The following is a 10,643-nucleotide window of genomic DNA, read 5'->3' on the forward strand; positions in this document are numbered from 1 at the left end:
GGAACTAATTGTGCCTTTGCTTTTAATCTCAATGAAATTTACAATTGTAATTCATTTTATAACTGTAGTTCCTCCACCTGAGGCAAAAGCTTAGGATGGGACTTGAATTACTAGCTTAGCTGACTTTTACAAATCCTCTAAAAACAAATAGTGGCATTGAATTAGGCATTGCAGAGCTAAAAAAATTGCCTTTTGATTAAAAATAGGATCCCGGGTATAGGCCCACCCCCAAAAGAGGCCCAATTTTGTGTTCAAGTTGGGTGGGTCGATACCAGAGAACCTATAGGGTATATATCAGGGGTTCTCAACTATAAAGCAATAGGGGCCAAAATTATTCATTGAATAAATTTGAAGGGCCAGTGCAGGAGGTGTACTTTGGCGCGTAGCCCCATCCAAGCGAACCTAGAGGAGGGTTTTAGAGGGGGTATCTCCCTCTGCTACCTTACCCTCGCAATTGGAATTTTTTTGAAAATAATAAGCTGCTAGACGCTCATATAGGGCATCTTGACCTGAAACATAAAGTGAGCGACAGTGCAAGTTGGTGTGTTTATGATTTCTTTTCTTTCCTGTTTGCTGCGCTAGTTCTTCCGATTTGATTGATTAAATCGCTACAATTTGTGGGGCAACATATAGGCAAAATTATTAAGGTTAGAAGGCCCAAGCCTAACGGAAAATATTATTTTTGGTACGTTTTCGCGGGCTGCATAACATGCATTCACTGGCCGGAGATGGCCTGCGGGCCACCAGTTGAGAACCGCTGGTATGTATAAAACTATTATTAGAAGTAACAGTTAATTATCTGTCATATATATAGTATATATATTTATGTTGTTGTTGTGTTATGTTTTTTTTTATGGTTGTCAATCTCACAGCTGTGTTCCTGTGTGCTGTAAATGATCCGTGTTTAAATGGTGGAACCTGTTTGGATTCCCGTAATTCTACAACCGGAGAATACACGGCTGTATGCCAGTGCCCGTCAGGATATGAAGGAGTGGATTGTGCGAATGGTAATTTGGTTTAACGAAACCTGATAATGCGCTGTCAACACTATCAAATTTTGTGTGACAAAAAAAAGTGATATGCCCATATTTGGAAGTAATAAGATATCATTATGCCCAAATATATGCACATCACACAGGTTTGTCACATAAAATTAGATGCTGTGGACTTGGCTTAATTCTTGGTTCACACACTATCAAATTCTCTGTGACAATTATCACTGTACCATAGTATGATGATGTCGTATGACACCCATATATGGGGACATCACAAGTATTGTCACATAAAAGTGTGGACAGATTTTCAGTCCAGTAGAAAACATGTTCCTTGTTCCTTCCCAAAAAAAAAAACAACAAATTTGATAAACATCACCCTCTTAAAATGAGTATCTGAATCTATTTATACATGGCAGTCATATAAAAAAGAATTGGCCTACCTCACCCAACTTTTTAAAAATTCAGGACAATTAAGATACATGTTTTTATCAATTATGAGTTTTGTTTGTTGTATTCATTTTTCATGATAAATGCACTGCATAAATGTCGTGTATATCCAAAAAAATCAGTATTTTTTAAACCCAACCCTTTTTTATTAATATTTTTAACGCATGTAATACTATTTAAAAGTTTAATATTATTAATGTATATTTTCAATGTGGTTTTCTTGCTTGTTATGTTACTATTATAATATTAATACTTAAATATAATCCTGTAATACATAATATTAGTATTTTAATTCATATTAAGAATGTTTTATGTGATTAGATTACTGTATACCATTGATGAATAAGGTTGATTTGCTTATTATGTTGTTTTGTATTTTATCAAGTATGCACAAATGTTTAAATAGATCCATATCCGTGGGCCTGTTCATACATACGATATAGGCGTTAATATTTATCGCTAATCCAATTAAATGTGCCCTGAATTAGTATTTGTTAAAAAAACCCTAAAAAAAATCCAACAAACCAAATTTTTGAACACATCCTGGAATGACTTGTCTCCAATTACACATTTCACTGAACTCTTATTTTTGCTTGCTATATTATAACATGGCTTGTAGAAGATGCTGTTAGCTGATAGTATCGTAAGCCACATTATTAGCATGCCATTTTCTTAGCATTTCCTTGGTCTGCAGTTTTCTGTTCCTGCCTGGCACAACAAAAACAAAATTTATTTATCCCATTCTGAAAACATTACCATGAGATTTGGCCCTTAAAGGTGCACATGAAGATACAGTACTCTCTAGAACGGCTTTCCACAGAATTTTTTTAGGGCCTAAAATATTTCGTTGAACAATAGTTACTTTTGTTTTTAATCATCTCATTTTCTTCTGATTTTAACCTTTATCATTTTCACAAATTTAGTTACATTTCTACTAAAATCATACTTTTTTACTTTTCTTTTATCTCTCCATATCATTTACTATATGATTTTCGTTAATTACAGAGATCTTTTTTTAAAGTGAAAACACAATTTATTTTATTTTTCTCTAAGAATACTTATTTCAAAATGTGTTTATGTTCCGCTCAAAATTAACTGTTATTTACTGAATATTTTATTCAATAATTTATGGATATTTTTCAAAAACCATTAACAATTTGACGTGCTTAATATGCCATCTCATTTTTATTCATGTATGTGCATGTCAAAGGTTATGCACATGAGCAAACAATCTAGCCTATCACAGAACACATACATTCGTGAACAGAATAAATATTACAAATATTTATTTCATACATGATACAAGGCTAGATAATTTGTTAAAATATGCCTTGATTTGTCAAATAAACATGCACATTTTAAACTATAAAAGTGCTTATTCATCAACATTCTAGTATTGTCATTAAAAACATCAATTTCTAAATGTACACAATTTATTAAACTAATATGCCAGCACTCACAAAGCACGACGGTCATCGGCCAACACGATTCTATGGAGGATTCAAACGATGTTGCGTAGTCCAGCGCTCTCAAAGACCGGAGTTGGATTTGCAGTGAATTTAGTGTACATTTTCTAACCATCATTAACTCATCTTTATTTGCTAATTTCATGTCTTTTTTTATTTTTCCTCTTCTCTTCGTATCATCAACTCAACTCTTTTCATCTCTGCTTCAAAAGTAATACTAATATGTGATATTATGCCGTGTCAAAATGGCGGGACTTGTGTTACAACTTCACTGACAACTCGTGTGTGCATCTGTCCGGCTGGTGCGCTGGGGGCCAACTGTGAAAGCCGTAGGTTTTATGTACAGTGGCGTATCTAGGAGAAGCGCGAGGTGCACGTCACTGACGAGAGCTTTCTCCCACCGCCCCAAACCTCCTCCAATCGGGCATTGAAAATGTCCAAACCAAAAAAATCATGCTCGAGTAGTTAAAAATCACCTTATATCATCTTATTTTGTGAATCATCGAGGCCCACCTAGTCTTCCTTTGCACCACCCATCATTCCCCACCACCCATCAATCCCCACCACCCCATTTTAAGACTTCTAGATACGCCACTGTTTATGTACACTATAATTTATAGATTCATTTTTCCGAAAAAAATACTTCTTACTATGCTTTTCGCAGTGAATTGTAGGTAAAATGTAAAACTTGTCATTACCTGCTAATTTGCATTAGAATTTATAGAATGTTTTTTCTTAGTTGTTTGCATTGAAAAAAAAATCTACAACTAACTATATACTTGCTTTTCATTTTGCCAAAAGTAAAGTGGTTGTGCTAAATATGTTTATCACAAAAGGAAATAAATATGCTTATCATGACTTAATGAGCCATATTTTAGTAAATATAAATGGTTGTGATTAACAATTATGATTCTATATGACAACATCCAACCCCCAAGTGTATGTTTAGTACTCTTGCGGAAATGATGAAATTTATGGAAGGTCTTTCAATGAGCCCTTAATTTTCATTAGAAATAAGTTCAGTTCAAAATTTCACCATAATTTTTCCCCCTCTTTCTCTATTGTAGTAATTAATCCGTGTTCTCCAGACCCTTGTTTGAATGGTGGAACATGCACAAGTGTGGGGACAGCCTTCAGTTGCTCTTGTACAGGGGGATTCACAGGAACCACCTATATTTGATGTACATACATTTTAAAAAATAAACTAAAATTTTTTTAAGCACATTTTACAAAAAACTGCCAAAACAACAAGAATGTATACACATTCATTAATTGTCATAAGTTATTAACTAAGTCTCCCATGTGCTAAATTTCTTTGAAATTTTATTTTATTTTTGTAGTTGCAACATTGATCATATCTGTTTTCATTGCATGTAAAACCTTTTCTGTTTAATCATTGATTGTTTTTACTTTAAAGACATCTTTTAATCTGTTTTTCCACCCACTTTTTTTTGGTTTTGTTTTGCCAATTATTTATTATAAATAAAATAATCATTTTTGTTGTTACACTCAAAATCTTGAAAATATTGCATCAGCTTTTTTTTTTGGCAACACAATTTTTGCTTTTTCAAGGAGCTATTGTTCTGAATAATCATTAATAATCATAATGCTAATATTAGAAAGTTTCTTTCTATTTCAACAATCATCCATGTAACCTATAAAGTACAAGAAATTGTATAACTTCATTTAAACCATGCATTTGCTTGTAAATCATCTTCATTTGTGTTTCTATACCATCTTCTTTCAATGTGCATTCTCTAGTTTTGCCTTGTTATCAAAATCCTTGCCTAAATGGTGGAACATGCACAACGTTTGGCAGTGTTGATATGTGTCGTTGTACAAGTAACTACATCGGAAGTGTATGCCAGTTCTGTAAGCAAGTCATTGAAAGGGTTAAAAGTATAGAGTAGTCATGTAGTGACTTTTTGTTAGCCTGCATTAATCCTGTAAATTATTTTTAAAATGTAAACATCCTGAACACTAATAATAATAAATATCTTGAGATTAGTCACCATTATAAATACCTAATCATGTTCAAAATGATAAGAGGAATGAGGATGCATGTACGTTGTTGTTCTTGTAGATGAACAGTTCTATTATTTTTTAGGGGTGTTCTATTTAATGAAACACTGCATTCAGTAGTGGGTTTATCAAGACATTTTGTGAGCCGTCGTGACAAACTGAGCCTTGAACAAAAAATGAAAAATGAGTTATTGATATACAGTATGTAGATAGATGGCTATGTAAGCAGCTTTATTTTTGTCTTTGAATCCTAGCTTGAGTAACAACCGAAGTAAGATCATTTTCAGATTCAAAAGTCTTGGGAACATACTTTAGAGAAAACCGCCACTTATAAACATAAAGAATTGATAAATTTTGTGTTGGTTTATCAATTCTGAAAAGGAACTTTACAAAATGTGCCTCAAAAACACTTCTAACTTAATATACGTCATCTTACCAGAAACATTGACAACCCAATTTTTGTAACAAAATTCACGTATGTTTATTTGAATATCTCAAATTGACCTGGTGTCATGACACTTCACAAAATGGCTTGATAAACCCACTATTGCTTTCAGTGTTTCTTTAAATAAAACACCCCTAAAAAATAATAGAACTATCCATGTAAAATTTATGTCAACATCCACATATGCATCCTCATTCCTTTTTCACTTTGAACATGATTAGGTATTTATAATGCGACTGATCTGTATTACACCAAGATACCTTTTATTACCCCAGAGGTCTTTACGTTCACAAATTCTTAAAATATAAATTTTATTCCAAATGAAATTTTTAGGTATAATATTTTTGGTAAGAATTTGAAAAATAATTTCTTTAAAAAAATGCCATTGCATGACTACTCTTGACTGCAACTTTCCATCCATGCTTTTATCTACTAAAGTTAATGTTCATCTTTTGTTAAAGATTTGTTTTTTTTTAAATAAATTTTATTATACAATTGGAGTTTGATGTTAATTGTGATTGAACTGTGACTCGGGGGCAATGTTTTTTTGGGGGCATTCACCCCATCCCTAGATGTGCCACTGTTGATTTCTGTATTTTGTTTGCCATTAAAAGAATGTTTTATTTTGTAATTCATGTTGATTTTTATTGGTTAAATCAAGTAGTTTTGGGAAACCAGTCATTGTGCATAAAAGTGTACATTTACAAACATTGTCAAAACCAAAGTCCTTATATAATACGGTTTATTACTTCATAATCTATTTATACAGTTTTTTTTTATGTTAATTACAAAGAAGTTTCATATATATATAACTTTTGTGCAATTTTACAGCAACTATTTGCAATCCTGATCCATGTCAAAATGGTGGATTCTGTACAGTTCAACCAGACGGAAGTCAAAGATGCTCGTGCGTAAACAGCTTCTCAGGAATCTCATGTCAAATTGGTAAATTATTTTTATTCATTTAAACAATTTTTTTTTAACTGTTTTTTTTTTAGTGCGATCCTTCCAGCATATCCTAGAAAGTTGGCTGATATTCAAGAGGCCCTCTTGAATGGATCAAATAATGTGATTCTTTTATCAGCGAATTCTCTTTATGAGGCTTAGGGAGACTTGCTGTCACAGGAATTGAACCCAGAACCATGGGATTAGAAGGCAGGCACCTTAACCACTAAGCCATTCAACTCCACTCGAATTATTCCAATAATTTTATTATTTTATATCATTCCAGCATATGAAATACACAAATTTATTTAAATGAACCTCTAAAAAAATTCTCTGGGATCTCAGATGGAATAATAATCAATTATTTCATTTATTAGCATAGAAACACTCAGAAGACAACATAGATATAAGTTGAAAATTATCTAAATTTACAACACAAATGGAAAAAATACAAGACAAAAAAGAAAAAAAATTCTGGCTAAACTAAAAAATGAACATAAAATTAATATTACAGGGAAATTCAAATTAGATAATCAAAATACAATAATGTATAGGAATAATTAATTAATAAAAAATAACACAATTCTTTTATAGGTGTAATGTTGCCCTGCCTGCAAACAACTGCGAAAAAATCGCAAGTTGTTCTCGGGTGGGATTCGATCTCCAGATCACTAGCCTGGCATAATACCTCTAGACCACTGAGCTTGCGCGTGATGGCCAGGGTTGAATTCAAGTCCGAGTAAGCAGCGGGTTCGAGTCCCACCCGAGAACAACTTGAGATTTTTTTCGCAGTTGTTTTCAAATGTATTGAGTATTCGGTACATTTCCACGTCAGGTAGGGCAAAATTACACCTATACATGTTTCTCCTGACGCAAATCCAGTTATTGTCTATTATTCCATCACAACAATAACAATTACAATTCTTTTAGCTTTCAGTGTAGGCTCATATACAGCAGTAATGGTGTAGGCTGGTGGAGGGGTGCAGCAAGTTAGTTCCACTTAAAAGGGGGTTAAAATACTAACAATGACCATTAAGTTTTCATTGGAATACGGATTTAGTTCCGTATTCTCTTTTTTTTTAACCCACCAAGCTGAGACCAGCCTACTACGCCCCTGGTGGTTAGAAGGTTTAAATATAATTTAAAAAATTGCTTACAGATTATAATTAATATCATAATATTTTTCTTGACAGCACCACTGAACGATTGTGATAGCAATCCTTGCGTAAATGGAGTTTGCTTTGATAGTGATGAAGGGTTTGTGTGCACATGTCAAGATGGATATATTGGAGAGAGATGTAATACAGGTGAGTAATTTTATGAATACTACTTAACATTTTTGTCATTGTTATTATTATCAGTGGTGGTGCTACAGGAGCAAGGGAGAATCTCTTCTCCCCCCCCCCAATATCAATCGGGTTAGTGAAGTCGACGCAGAGCAGTCGCTTATCTGGTAGTACGCTTATCACAATCAATACAAGCAATGTGTTAATTCTCATATCTTAAATTGTATCTCTGGTCTGCTATGGGAAAAAATATTGGCACCTGTCCATATATAGTCATAATGTACCTATATATGGTCATGATGTGATGTCATCATATCATATTTGGGCATGTCACATGTTTTGTCAAATTGGTATTTTAAAGTATTTTTTTAATTTTTTTTATTTGGTTAGAATTTGATACCTGTAATCCAAACCCATGTAATAATGGAGGAGTTTGCACAATTGTGTCTGACCGTTTTGAATGTGCCTGCCAAATTGGATTCACTGGAGAAACATGTGGTACTGCTACCTGTAAGTATAATCAACCAACAAGACAATCAACCAATCAATCAATCAATCAATCAAACTAATTAATGAGAAATTTAATCAAATAAATATAGGTTATTAGTTTCAAAGAAATAAAATTATTTCTCACAGTTTCAGTTGTAATGTTTCACAAAATTGTGTTGTGTGATTGTTAAATATATTTAATATTTTTTTCTTTGATTTCTCAATAAAATGTGTTTGTAAATTTTGTCTGATAGAGCTATTCTCTTTTGAGAAAAGAATGTCCTAGACAGTTGAGATGGTAAAGTAAGCACCCTAAAAAATATTGCATGCTTATATCAAAAAGTATAGAACTGCAAGTGGTCCGACTCTCGGGGTTTCATTGGAATGCAATCCTATCTCCAAATGTACTACCACGAAATGGAGGGCGCCCTTCAAAAGAATGTAAAGGCATTTGTATCAAGAGTGTGTTGTGTCCATAGAATGCATGTTGGTGTTTCAACCTTTATTCCAATTTTAATAGGACACCCCCTATCTTGTGGTAGTACTCTTTTAAAAGTTTTATGGTGTGCATACAAAATCGGACAGGCGGACCTTTAGCAGTTTTATACTTTTTGGTTATACGCAGACATTGGGAAAAAAACTATTGCATGCCTGGCAACATGAACCATATAAGAACTGTGTAATTTGACTGTACCCTCATAGCTCAAAATGGCTGATGTAGGCTGACGGTTTGCTGTTTAATATTTATGAAGTAAAATAAATACATGTTATTATTTCAGTACAGCAGTGAATTTCTCTACTTTACCTTAAAACTATGTTGTATTTGCACTACTGCCAAGGGTGGGGGTAGGGGCGCAGGTGTGTGCGTGTTTAGTGCCCAGTTGCCTGGGCCCCGAAAGTTCACAGAAAAAATTTAAAAAATAACGTGTATTTGGAAAAAAAATATTTTGAACAATATTTACATGTTACGGGCCCCAGACCCCTGCTCTTGTGTCCCTCTGGCAGCATCTCTTCCCCAGGGCCCACAGTGTTGGCGGACCTGTGTATTTGTATACTAACAATTCCTTTCTTCAACTCCACAGCAAATCAGTGTACTGATAGTTACTGTAAAAATGGTGGTACTTGCTCGTTTGATGGCTCTGTTACGACTTGCTCATGTTCTCCAGGGTACGCAGGAGCGCAGTGCCAAGATAAAACATTCAACACAATATGTATGTATTTAAACTTTCAAAGATACTCTCCAATCTAAGTGTAATATAACTTGAAAATTAAAAACAAACTGCTAAATTTAAAAAAAAATACCATCTATTTGATCTTCCTGACATGTGATCGTACCGAATACTCAGTACGTTCCCAAATACATGCGAAAAAAATTTGCAAGTGATTGTTGGTGGGAACTCACAACCTCTAGATAACTAGCCTGGTGTCTTAAGCACTAGACTACCGAGCTTGCACTTAGTGACTAGTGTTGAATCCGATCCCCAAGTGGCAGTGGGTACAACAAACGCTATTTTTGTGTCCATACGGTAAAACATTCCAAAAGAAAGATGAAAGAATTATTCAGCGATAATGGGCACACAAATGTGGCCGGAAGCGCAGTGTTACTAACAGATGTAACACCGCCCAGAATAACGCAAAAATTGGAACAGGGGGTTAAAATGCAAGGTTGTCGACCAAAATACTGCCTCCCTGACACATAACTACAGATGGGATGGGTGAAAAATTTAGAAAAGATGACCACCTCAAACAATGGTTGAGGAAGAATGCGATGTGTTTTACAAAAACACCGCTCAATTTGAACAAATGAATGCACGCCCACTTAAAAACGCATTGCCGTTCACACAGCACTCAAGATAAAAAGAACAGACAAATTACCTACTGGTCCCAAAAAAAGTTTGTGAAACAAACTTCAGTTTTTTGTGTCCATGCAGTAAAATGTTCCAAAAGAAAGATGAAAGAATTGTTTGGCGATAATGGGCACACAAGAGTGGCCGGAAGTGTTACTAACAGAAGTGACACCGCCCAGAAGAACCCACAACAAAACAGGGGTTAAAATAAATAGTTGGCTGTCAAAATGGGAAATAAACCAACTATTTCCCATTAAATGTGAGTTTGCATCGCATCGAAATGAGTTATAGTTGTCATGAGCCAAATAGATATCCAACACCTGCTGTAAAACACCTTTATTAACGTTTATTCTTATTCCTTGATTAATAGTAAACAGTGCGTCAAGGATTCGTCTGACTGGGTACGGGCTGTCGGTGCTAGCCCTCATTCTTACTGCTCGGGTGATGATGTAAAGAGGACCTGTGGTACCACACTCGGCTAGCTTTTCTTACATTCAACCTCATTTTGATTCTGTCATCATCGTGGTGATTCTATTCATTACCCATGTGAATATTTCAGTTAACATAGACAGACAGACAGACATTAAAGTTTATCTGTTTACTATATATCAACTTGGGACCTCAGTATATAATTTATAACTTTCATAATATAATGATAAATATTCATGACTAGCCTATTATTGAAATTTATGTAAATCATA

General features: G+C 34.1%; 1 protein-coding gene across 1 annotated transcript; it reads left to right on the forward strand.

The window, feature by feature from the left end:
* The first annotated feature begins 4,434 nt into the window (after window positions 1-4,434).
* Window positions 4,435-10,637, forward strand: LOC117100909 (fibropellin-3-like). The gene is made up of 6 exons (XM_033240752.1): window positions 4,435-4,780; window positions 6,207-6,320; window positions 7,514-7,627; window positions 7,997-8,116; window positions 9,178-9,306; window positions 10,313-10,637. The coding sequence occupies exons 1-6, from the start codon at window positions 4,735-4,737 to the stop codon at window positions 10,393-10,395; spliced, it is 606 nt and encodes a 201-aa protein (XP_033096643.1). The 5' UTR covers window positions 4,435-4,734; the 3' UTR covers window positions 10,396-10,637.
* Window positions 10,638-10,643: the final 6 nt, after the last annotated feature.

Source organism: Anneissia japonica, unplaced genomic scaffold (assembly GCF_011630105.1).
Source record: "Anneissia japonica isolate Jap-2015-1 unplaced genomic scaffold, ASM1163010v1 scaffold287858_len863314_cov180, whole genome shotgun sequence".
Lineage (NCBI taxonomy): Eukaryota > Metazoa > Echinodermata > Crinoidea > Comatulida > Comatulidae > Anneissia > Anneissia japonica.

Coding starts and splice junctions, on each gene's coding strand:
- LOC117100909 (XM_033240752.1), top strand. CDS start 4,735: ATGTGTCGTTGTACAAGTAACTACATCGGAAGTGTATGCCAGTTCT. Junction 4,781..6,206: donor CGGAAGTGTATGCCAGTTCT/GTAAGCAAGTCA, acceptor GCAATTTTACAG/CAACTATTTGCAATCCTGAT. Junction 6,321..7,513: donor AGGAATCTCATGTCAAATTG/GTAAATTATTTT, acceptor TTTTCTTGACAG/CACCACTGAACGATTGTGAT.